Here is a 12950-nt window from a genome sequence, read left to right on the forward strand (position 1 = left end):
ATTCAAGGTGCCAAACGCTTTTCGAAAATCAAGAAATAACAATCCAACAATTTTCTTAGTGTCAATATCTTCAATAAGAGAATCCATCAACTCTACAACAGCAGTCGTAGTACTGCATCCTTCCCGAAAACCATACTGAAAATCGTACAAAATTCTATTGGATTTGGAAAAACTTAGTGACCTCGTAACAAGAAGCTTTTCTATTACTTTGCTTAACACAGACAATGTTGAAATTGGACGATAGTTACTGGGATCATAAGGATTCCCAGATTTGAATACTGGAACGACTCGAGCTACTTTTAGACAAGCGGGGAAAATTCCTGAAGTTATAATTTCATTGAATGCTTGTTAAATAATTGCTTTTCAATAATGTTGCAGGTATATTATCTGGGCCACTACTTTTATTGCTGTCCAGGTCGTTTATTGCAAGAATTACTTCATTCAAGCAAGCTGGACGTAGATACATTGAGTTTAAAATACAAGTCGTAGTATTCGCAGGATTATTGTTACCACTAGTTGGAATACTGTTAGCTAGTGTGTTACCAATACCAGAAAAATAATTATTAAAAGCTTCAAAAACTTCCAGATCATTAGATGTTTGAACTCCATCGACTGTAAGGATAATTTGTCCCTTTTCTTTTGTGCGTCCCATAATGGAGTTGATATTCCTCCACAATTCTAAATTGTGGAGGAATATCAACTCCATTATGGGACGCACAAAAGAAAAGGGACAAATTATCCTTGGTTGGCAGGTTGTAGAGAGTAGATTAGCAAAGTATGATTTTTTAAGAAATCGTTTCATGTTTTCAACCTTTTTCGAGACATGTTTGAGCAATTCTCGCGCGTGAGAGTCATCCGGCCTGTTTTTCACTTTTTCAAGATAATTGGCTTTAATTTGTATAAATTTCCAAAGATCAAAAGACATCCAGCGACAGTATTCGTTTTTGACTGTCACTTGTTTCGTACAGGTTGTGGTACACTGTGAAAGAGTTTCGTTATATTTAGAAATAATGTTGGAAAAACACTCATCGACATCATTAACATTGATTATACTATTAATATAAGGATTAAATATTCTCTTTAGTTTGTTGTGGTCTATAACTTTTTTAGTAAGAACATGTTTTTGTCTCTCTTTCTTTAGCCATATGGTAGATACAATTTGAAGGTGTCTATGTTGTTTTTTTTTAAATCTATGTTTTTGAAAATCGGCCCGGTTTCATTTTAGAGTGTTGGCCGTCTCTGTCGGTGCTTGCGGAAGTGAGCCTAACAAGGCCTCTTATATCAGGTGTGACCATCAACTAACTAACAGTTTTGATCCCAGCTTAGGAGATTTTATACCATTCATGTAACTGTAACTGTAACTTATATGAAACAAAGTCATCGAACACGTTAATGCCATAGCAATGTGTATTAAAACTTCCATGTAACTCAAAGGGAATAGTAGGCGGAACATTTTTTTATTCCGATTATAGAGGTTTTAACCTCAAGGTAGCAGGAACTTGTGCGACTTATCAAGAGTGGGGAAAAACAATTTTGCCGTAACGTTTGTGTTAAATTATAGTTTGTTGAAATTTATGATTCTTCAAAACGAACGGGCTTGCCCATTGAGAATCTATGCGACCGTAAGACCTTTCATCTGAGCCTGAATTTGTGAAAATTTTGACAAACCAGTCTGATCATCTCTGAGAAACTTTTTTTTTTCAATATTCTGGATGAACTGCAATACTTTTACGCACCGCGAAATGCTTTTCCTGTAGATCCCAAAAATTTAGCAATGTGACACGGATTCGTAGGCAGCAAAGCGTACATTATTGTTTAAAAAATAGGCTTCTCGAGCGCTTCGTGTGATCATTATCAACATTATAACTTGAATCATTTAAAACTTCCACGATACGTTGATTTACCATCAGGAGTAAACGGTGAGCTTATGAAACAGTTTGCTTTATATTAGAAAATAAAAGTATAATTTTTCACAAATGACGCTTCCTTAGGCAAAAATTTGTCATAAAGTAATATACGATACCAATCTAAAAGTACAAATATAAGGACGTATTGTTGTAGACATTCCCTTCCGACATCTACTGATAGTGCCTTAGATTTTGCGTAAGACAAAAAGGGCATGTAGTACGATGAGCTTATTTTTCGCATTGAATTCAAGCATAATTTCATAGATTGGGTTTCCATTTAGGAGATCGTATCGATTATTATGTACCGTAAATTTATAGAGGCGAACAATGAGTATTTTATTTAGCAACATTCACAAGGGCCTAATCACAAATAGTTACTGAATTGTTGGAAGCTTTCTCCATCATATCCCACCAGAGCAACAAGACATTTCTTTTTGAATTAAAAAAAGTGGGTGGGTAATGTCAGACACATAACTGGATGACGTGAATACGAATACGTTTCTTCACACTCCTTAATATCTGAAATCATTTTCATAAGTCGATAGATTGTGTGAATATTGCAAGGTTTCATTTCTTTGCTTTCAGAGTTGTAACAGTGCACTTATACTAAAGTACGAAGAATTAACGAAACACTTTTGCTAACAAACAAATTAATGTGGGAATGTGTGCATGATCAATACAGTTTACACAATTTGAAACTTCGTGTTATTCCCAAGCAATTTGTTCCAGAAAAAAATTTTGCAATTGGTTCTGATGAATAACATAGTAGCAACACACGGGTGGTCTCTAATGCTAATGCTCACAAATTAATGAGACAGGGCGGAAGAGAGTAAAAAATTGTTCGACTGTAGAAGTACACACGTCACTGGAATAAAGTATCAAAATGTTCTATAATAATTAATTTAATAGTACTTAAAAAACCATTGAAGTGAACTTCAATTCGAGCTATCAAAAGTTGAGTACTTTTTGACATATGAAACTCAATGAAAGTTTACCCTTATCCATATTGTTGGTCAACGAAATAAATAATACCCATAACTGGTTGAAAAATTTTGAAAGATAATAATAAAACAAGAGAACAAATTTTTAAACATCATCAGAATTAGTTCATAGCTTGCCTATTCGTCCAGTTTGAGTTACAGTAAGTTTTTTACATTATTTTCATATACATAATAATTTTATCCTAGCTTCAGCAGCTTGCTAATTTTCTCTAACAGGAGTTAGCTTTAAAATGTTTATCACATTTTGAGCCTTTCCGCACTAATTGCGACGCACACTGCAGAGTTGGATGTACGATTTTACATTAAAAGCCTATATTTTAAAATTCCAATAAATTTTCAAAATAACGAATTTCATGCATTTTGCTACACAGATAAAATATTTTGTTAATTTATATCTATTTTCGTGCACATATTTGTAGCAGGAACTCGAACGAACGGTTATTTTCAATTCTTTACGTTTGAATACAATTTATTCTATTACAGTTCTATTCATTGAAAAATCAATGCAATCCAATCCAAAGTTTCGCGTCGATGATGATTTTCAACCAAACTTTCGAACTGGTGTTTATCCTAGTTTTGTCGAAAATGGGTCTAATAATACATAAACGAGTACGTTATTTTATCCGTGTGTACAAAATCAGTCAAAGCACGCTATGTGCAAAAACCGTTCGTAAAGGCCAGTTTTATAATAATTTGCACCGCTTTTCGCCATCACTTGCAGACAAGTGATCATGAAATTGAACATTTTTCACTTATCGCGCAGTAATTTCGAAACCGGAAATAGAATCCGAATCGAAAATTTAAATGGATCAATCAAAACTGACCTGTCTTTCGTCAGTAGCCCTTTTCTGCTGATTCCCATATATTTTCCCTCTACATGAAGTGTATCAATTTGTTCGACGTAGTTAATTACCGAGTTTTATAGGTACTTCAAACCGTTGTAATGTGTTATGCTTTCGGATCCAGCCCCATATTGGAAGTGGGTTCAGTGGGCTGGAATGCAATTCAGGAAACTGAACTGAACAAACTCGCTCTACATCAGCGTTGAATGTACCGTCAAACTGCCAAACCCCGCATGGTCAGCTGTTCTTGACCGTTGTGGCGTGAAGCCCAAATTCAAAGCGAGACAGCACAGAAACTAAAAGGACATGTTTTTCCATTTATCACCAACACTCAATTGCATGAAACAAATGTGATGTGCGCATCCGATGGTATCCCGGATAGATCCTTTAGTGCAAGAGCATATAGACTCTTGGTGGTGATTGCCAGGGTGTATCGTAAACTGGCAGCACCACAGAAATATAGGTCAACCGTATCAAATGATAAGAGGGAATCCGTAGCCTGGTTGAACGCTTCGCCAGTAAAAGTGCAGCGCTGGCGGAATCATCGTTTTCATGCGCTCCAGAGCATACCGCTTTTCACTTGAAAATCTGTGCCGGAAGCCAGTGGGATTCCAGCGTTCAGGTTGTTGTCAGGGCCACCACAATCAGTTGGTATTTTCGTGGGATAAAGGTCAAACGTATAGATGCCATGATGATGTTGGAACAGTAGAACCAATTTACAACTGACGGCTATCAGAGCAAGGCGGGCGGAAAAGGGCTACGGCACAATTGTTGTAAACTCCAGCTAATTATTAAAACTCGTTTTTTTTTGCAGCGATGGCACTTTGTGACATGTTTACGTTGCTCTTCCCGGCGCCCGGCATGATCTACATGTACACGTTCGGCAATCACTACAAACCTTTAACACCCATCGCCGCCTGCTACTTGTGGAACGCATTTGGTGAGGTAAGTACAAAACCGCAGTGCGAACGGGATGAAGTCGAGGGTGTTGACAGTTCATCACGTTATCGTTGTATGTCGACGCGCTTCGCCTACTAGATCAAAGCAAATGAAATTCTTTGTCCGGGATATCGTATCAATACACAATAAGCTTGTAATGGTTTTCCCTTTTATTTAAATATAATGGCATCAACGTTATTATTACGAATATTTGATCGTAACTTTGTTCGTTTGGTTCATCAACAGCATTATTAGTGAAGGAAAATGATTAAACGACCACATGGAGTTTCTGTGCAAACACAGGGTTGATGCGGGAAAACACTATGCTATATGAAACAGAAACAATTCAATTAAGACTACACGGAACGACCGAAATTAGCTCTGCGCCTAATTCGTATTACTGTTTTTGAATTAGTTGATTTTAACAACAAAATTTCCAAAATAACTATAAAATTAGTTAAAATTGAGAATTTACTTTGCTGAAAAAAACTCTTATTTTTAGAGAATGTGTTTAGTTGGCGAATATTCTGGACACAAACCAGCAATATTTCAATCCAGTACGAAATTCTCATTGACAACAAATTTTGTTATTAAAATCAGAAAATTTGTTTCTATTTATCTATCACTGTCATTACTGAAGGACAGCACAAAGAAAACAGAAATGAAATTGGTTTTATTAACAAGTTTATTAGCCAAAAACTCATGAGAAGTGTCAAAGCAAAGCAATCCATTAAAAAGCTAAAAGGGACAGTCTTGTTGAAACTGCTTGCAAATTGTTTAGATGTTTTTCGCATGTGTTACGATATAGCCATATATAAATTACTAAACCGATATGTGAAAATGACGTAAAGTGTTAGTGGAAATTGTATTTATTCAGAATTTGTGTGCATTTAAAGCGATTGTGCGTAATAATGTTTTTACGGGGAACAGTGAAGTGAGTTTCGAATATTGCACTCTAATTGTATATGATGTTTTTGTTTTCCGAGTGCTCAAAGTTTTCAGTGAGATAGTCAATTTCGCGAAGTCTAATGAAGAAAAATTTTCAAAAAGAAGTTTATGTTTCGTTTATGTCTTTTTCTCCAATACAACATCGTATTTATACCTGCCAATATAGAAGAGATAATCGTGACTGAAATTTTTTTCGGTAGTCGTGTGCCATCTAGTGGCTAGTAGTCATTACGGTGTTAACGTTTTTTCGGTGACAGAGCGCCATATAGCTGCAAATGGCAGAAACCAATTCAACCATTTATGTTGGTTGAAAACAACGTTTTATTTCTCAAATTCAACTATAAAATTAGTTGAATGGATATGAAGCGTGCCTTAGCTAATAAATGGCAGTACGTTTAATTGGTGAATTCAACTAAAAAAAATAGCCATTTCAACAAATATTTTATTATTATTAAGGGAATTAGAATTAAAAAATCTAAATTAGCAAAAGTAAGATTTTTTTAGTTGTCTCAAAAAATAACTAACTAAAATCAGAAAATCAACTAATTTTTTCGCCAAAATGCTGATTTCGGTCTTTCTCTTAGGGGATGGGTGTAGCGTGTTGGATAAGTCGATGCCCATTACGCAACCCACCAGGGTTCGATTCCCAACCCCGCACATAGGGTCAGAAAGTTTTGCTGACTTAAAGATGTGAATAAACACAAAGCTTAAATAAAAAAAAAATTAAAGATCATTATCATTGTCATCATCATTATCATTATCATTATCAGTATCATTATCATCATCATTATCATTATCATTATCATTATCATTATCATTATCATTATCATTATCATTATCATTATCATTATCATTATCATTATCATTATCATTATTATTATCATTATCATTCTCATTATCAGTATCATTATCATTATCATTATCATTAGCATTATCATTATCATTATCATTATCATTATCATTATCATTATCATTATCATTATCATTATCATTATCATTATCATTATCATTATCATTATCATTATCATTATCATTATCATTATCATTATCATTATCATTATCATTATCATTATCATTATCATTATCATTATCATTATCATTATCATTATCATTATCATTATCATTATCATTATCATTATCATTATCATTATCATTATCATTATCATTATCATTATCATTATCATTATCATTATCATTATCATTATCATTATCATTATCATTATCATCATCATCATCATTATCATTATCATTATCATTATCATTATCATTATCATTATCATTATCATTATCATAATCATTATCATTATCATTATCATTATCGTTATCATTATCATTATCATTATCATTATCATTATCATTATCATTATCATTATCATTATCATTATCATTATCATTATCATTATCATTATCATTATCATTATCATTATCATTATCATTATCATTATCATTATCATTATCATTATCATTATCATTATCATTATCATTATCATTATCATTATCATTATCATTATCATTATCATTATCTACAACAATAACAAAAGCATTATCATTATTAGGGGATGGGTGTAGCGTGTTGGATAAGTCGATACCCACTACGCAACCCACCAGGGTTCGATTCCCAACCCCGTACATAGGGTCAGAAAATTTTGTTATGATTAACACTAATGAATACTTTAATAGAATTATATTATATTAGACTATGTTGCAGGACTATGGGGACAATACTCATCTCATCAGTAGAATAGCCATAATACTCTGTTGGGCACCCGACTCCAAGCAACGGATTGTAAAAACTAGCAATATAGTATTTATGTTCTAGTTCTGAGAAACGACAATCAAGTAACTTGTCCAAAACTGGGTAATTCTGCTGCTGTTATAACGATGCGGAGGTACGGAATGTAGGTATCTTTCTTCGTCCAATCACTATAGTCAGCATATTGATAAGAGGTAGCATATTTCACAATTGTCAGTTTTCGCACTTGAGTTGTCTAGCGGAGGGAGATGAAGGATGATAACGTAAACCCTGCTATAGTATAGTATATTGTATTATATTATATTATATTGTATTATGTTATACTATATGTATTGTATTATATTATGTTATGTTGTATTATATTATGCTATATGTATTGTATTATAGTATATAATATTGTATTATATTGTATGATATTATAATGAGTTATATTATTTGATTTTAATTATATAATACTGCTGCTGTTATATCATCGCGGAGGTACGGAATGTAGGCATCTTTGTTCGTCCAACCACTATAGTCAACATATTGATAAGAGATAGCTTATGTCACTATAATTGTCAGTTTTAGCGCATGAGTTGACTAGCGGAGGGAGATGAAGGATGATAACGGAAACCCTTCTATAGTATGGTATATTGTATTATATTATATTATATTATACTATGTTATATTATATTATGTTATATTATATTATATTGTATTATATTGTATTATGTTATACTATATGTAATGTATTATATTATATAATATTGTATTATATTATATTATATTATAATGAGTTATATTATTTGATTTTACTTATATAATAATGTTGCTGTCATTACTTCGAGGAGATACGGAATGTAGGCATCTTTTCTTCGGACAAACACTATAGTCAACATATCGATAAGAGATAGCAGTTTTTACTATAATTGTCAGTTTTCGAACATGAGTGGCTAGCGGAACGGAGATGATGGATGATGACGGAACCCTTCTATAGGATAATATATTGTAGTATATATGTTATATTATGTGATATTATATGGCTCTATGTTATATTTTATTATGTTATATTGTATGACGATTTGTTGTATTGTATTATATTAAATGATATTATATTATGTCTTATTATTTTACTATATTGTACTTCGTCACAAATATTATATTATTTTATTACAATGGTGAGGGGCAGGGAGTGCATCAGGGTATCTTACAAGTGAATGACTGGATGATGGAGTGGATTGCCAACCTGAGTCACATGGGAGAAACTTCGTGTTTCTCCCTGAAGGTCTGAAATGAGTAAGACGCGCCCTTCTAACAAACAAACCATCAGGCGGGTTTAAGCTGGTACAGCGAAAATCTTTATTATATGGCTGGATGTTATTGCTGGAAGGCGCCGGGTCCAAATAACCCATTTTGGCCTTCTTAACAGTAATAATATGAAAGCTATCTGATAATTAAATTCGGATCTACTGTAAGTCTACCCGCATACATTGGTAATGCCTTGAACTGATGGTGGCTTCACATATACATACATACATACATACATACATACAAAATGCTGATTTCGGTCTTTCCGTGTATGAATTCTTCATATGTATTGTCCGATTAATTACACCAGTGCCCGTATATCGAAAATTCCTGGAGCCACACGCCGAATATCGAATAATTGGCTTTGAAGGTTGGAAGCTTTAAAAAGTTCACCACCGTGATATTGTCCATCTTTCTGTCCCATCAGTGAAAAATGCTGGAAAGTGCTTTTAAATGTCCATGAACACTACCTGATAGGAGCTTCAATTCCTGGAGCCACACGCCGAATTAAATATTCAGCTAAAATTTCGGTAGTATCCTGCAACGAATTATAAATTTGATTAACCAACCCAATGAGGATTGAATTACTGTTTAATTGGGAGCTCGAACGATTTTATCGGCGTGCAACAAATATGCGTAAATAACTCATTTATTTTCAGCCAATATTTACATAAATCAACCACCAAAAACAATTCTGCAAACCACTATGATAATTACGTATGCATATATTACAATGACGCATTCTTGATTTCGTTCATGTCCTGAATAAAATATCATTACATGATTTAAAAAAAAATCTTGCGTTTTACAGATACCACCCTACTCTATAGTTTGATTCATATAAAACAAGCATCCGACGAGATATAATTTAATTTTCCAATTACATTCTGTTGCACTGACCTGTTGCTATTATTGTATGGTCCGTAATAGAATTTTCACCTTTTCTTAAGCCGACTATGAACAGCATCCTCTCAACTAACGAGGTGATAATGAAACGTGAATCCTTGAAAAGGTGAAAGCATCAATAAAGGAACCATCACGTTACCAAAAAACGGTAAACGTCGAAGCATTCTTCATGAGGATTCAATTTTGATAGAACTTGCAATCTATCATTAATAAAATATGAATCGGAAAATTTATGATAATGGTATTCAATGTTCGTTAGCAGATTCGCTGTGTGCTTCATCTATATCCCATCATTCCCATTTGTTGTTTTTGAGAGAAGTGAGATCTACTATTCCTTTAATGTTGCTAATTGTCGGCATCCTTGAATCATTGTTTCGTGTACCCTAACAAATTAGCCCTAATAGCTTCTTATTAAATTTTCAACTAAGAACTCATCACTCTGCTTGTCTAGGAAATCATTCATACTTTCTTCTTCTCTTCTGTTCAGAGTAAAACTTCACTGCGTTATCGTTGATATCAAAGTGTAATTTGATCAGATTAACTTTTAAGATTACCGTCTTTTGATTGGTCCGATATTATGCAACAGACTTATTATCCATTGGAAGGATTCTTATTTCATCGAATTATTATGATCGCTCCAAGACTAAGGACTTTGTTCCGGATCAAGAGATTACAAGGCGCAGGTGATAAACCCAGCACGGTGCGTAAATATTACGTTAAGTGGGTGAATGGGGTTTTCTATGGACCAGGAACAGTAGATTGATGCTTGCTTTTGCTCAAATTTAATAGCCTAGCATAAAGAATGGTTCCAGGCCAGGGCTAGTACAACTGTCTTGTAAGACCAACGCCCGATGCACATGCTTTTTCGATTCTTGTTAAAAACTTCTACTTTAACTTTGCTGCTTTAGTTTGTTCACTTCTGATTAGTCTGCGCTGAGATACAGTGGACACAGGCAAATGTATGTGGTATTTTTCGTTTATTAAGTGAAAATGAAAAAATATCTAAAGGTATCTCGAATATACTGCCATTTCAACGTGTTTATATTGTCATATTAGTTATAGACACATACATGTACGATATTAAATTTGAAAACCAGCATGACTGTGCGAAGACAAATTTTTGTTCTGTTCCCGTGTACGAGAATGGTCATTGCAGTGTAATGATTTATGCAGGGATTATTTACAACTGGCAGCGAAATATTCTATTTCAGTACATGGGGATAAAAACAATCAATTACTGGACTACAGTTGCAAAGAATTTATTGCATAATTGATACTTTTACTGCATCCGCATATAGCAGAACTCAGGTGAAAACTTATTTTGCGATGTGATACTTTCTTTGCTCGTGGTTTGTTGAAATCGTTTTTAAAAAATATTTCAGTTTACTTGCATGCCAATTATGCCGAAGAATCCTGTTGTAATGACATCTTTCTCATATTATTCATTATCTCCTGTGTGATACAGAGGGATTCATCAAAATGACACAAATAAAAAAAGTTTGCGAACCAATTTTGAAGCACCTTTCGTTTGATTTTAGGTTAGTGAAGATCGATTTAATCATATATGAGAAAATAAAGTGAGCCTCATTTTAAAGGTTTTGACCGCTATTTTTAGTACTTCTGAAACCGAAAAATGGAGATCGGTGTAGTGAGCTTCGGATCATTAAATCATAAACAAACAAAATTACGAATTCGATTTTGAGTTTCGAGCCCACCTTCTACTTAAATGACGGTTTGAAATAAATAACGGGCCCAGTAGAAACAAAACAGTTCGTTGCGTTATGAACTAACATGACCTACAAATTGAAATAGCCAAACTTAGAAGATTTTTTAATGGTTTGAAACATTTATCATTCTGTAATTCTAGAACTTCAAGTCGAACTTGAACAAAGACATTTTTACTTCCAGAACACGACATCAAAAGCAACCATCTACAGTTTTAGGTACCAACTTTGGAATTTCTTTTGAAGCTGTCATGTGAAAGAACCTTTTTCAGTGCTGTATATGACAATCGGTTCAAAAGTCGAATTTCGCAGTGATTGTCATGAGAAAATCAAAACGACCTTGCAAAATACTAATATGTCCATATCAGCACAGACCAAATTGATTTTTCATGAAAGGCCGTGAATTGATGAATAAATAGAAATTGTATTCTGTTCATGATTTAGTAAATATTACATAAGATCGAGAGAACAATTGAAGCAGCTGGAAAAATATGTTAAAAAATGATTGATTTAAACAATCGTAACAACGTATCGCATCATTCCTAAGCGTATCTTATCGGTAATCTTTTTAATCTTCTTGGAGAAATAAAATGACAGCGTTATAAGCCATCGTTCTTCGTCTCATCAACTCGTCTAACATTGAAAAAGTACCTGGACAAAACGAATATTGCCATTGAAAATTTGTCATGTTTTCAGTACATGCCTTACTGATTACCAATCAATCGTTCTAACTCCAAGTTATAGCTGGAATGGGAAGATACAAAGTGGCATCCGGGAAGAGAACTGTAAGCAAAAAGTCAACATTTGATAGATTGGCGAATTGAAAACTTCGTATTGACCCTGATACTCGATTCTGCTCGTTAATAGTTGCGTATTCCATGCATATAAGAATTCTACACTAGTTGGAGTTGATACCGCTTAAGCTCTAATAGATTGTTGTTGAAAAAAAACAGAAGAAAACGTGTGACTGCTCACCAGTAGAGACGAATAAAACTGTAATCCCTTGAGATCCTCTTTCATTGAATTAGTAAGCAGGATGAAAATTAATCAAGCTTCCCCTCTTGTTATGCCACTTGTGGTTAGCGAACACAGGCATGGTGCACGGGTTATGCGTATTTTGCCTCATCTGAAGTTTGAGCATATTATGGAGAATGGTTCAATCTGCTTTGCATAATGGTTCATTTGTCGATAGTTGGCAACAGTTCAATAATGCCGGGCGGACATCGAAAAGCCTTTGAGATCGATTTTCTAACGAATAGCCATTGTATCTATGTATTACGACTAATCGAATAATAACATATAATGATTCGAAATGAACCTGATCCAATGTTTCTAACAAATAGTCAACGATACTATTGGGTATTGCGAAAAACACGTAGAAATTTTTCCTTGTTCGATCATAAGATGACAGCAGAATAGTGACAGTACATTATAAAATGGTGCCAAAAATTGATTACTATTAACCTATTTTGTCTGGATTTTCACAGCATTCATTATTTCTGAACCTCTAAAGACCATAATAACGGCATTCCTACCAATAGCTAGAACATTTTTGAAACAGTTATCAGCTCAACGGCCAGTTCTCTCAGGTTTTGTATCATTTGATGAATAATTTATCATCCGCCGCAAATGATTCGATC

At 33.8% G+C, this 12950-nt stretch overlaps 1 protein-coding gene across 1 annotated transcript in view; it reads left to right on the forward strand.

The window, feature by feature from the left end:
* Nucleotides 1–12950, forward strand: part of LOC131439414 (sex peptide receptor) — a 142438-nt gene that overhangs the window by 59605 nt on the left and 69883 nt on the right. The window contains exon 3 of the mRNA XM_058610383.1: nt 4565–4695. Within this exon, the coding sequence (XP_058466366.1) occupies nt 4565–4695 (131 nt within the window). The remainder of the gene's footprint in view (nt 1–4564; nt 4696–12950) is intronic.

The sequence above is a fragment of the Malaya genurostris genome, chromosome 3 (genome assembly GCF_030247185.1).
Source record: "Malaya genurostris strain Urasoe2022 chromosome 3, Malgen_1.1, whole genome shotgun sequence".
Classification (NCBI taxonomy): Eukaryota; Metazoa; Arthropoda; class Insecta; order Diptera; family Culicidae; genus Malaya; species Malaya genurostris.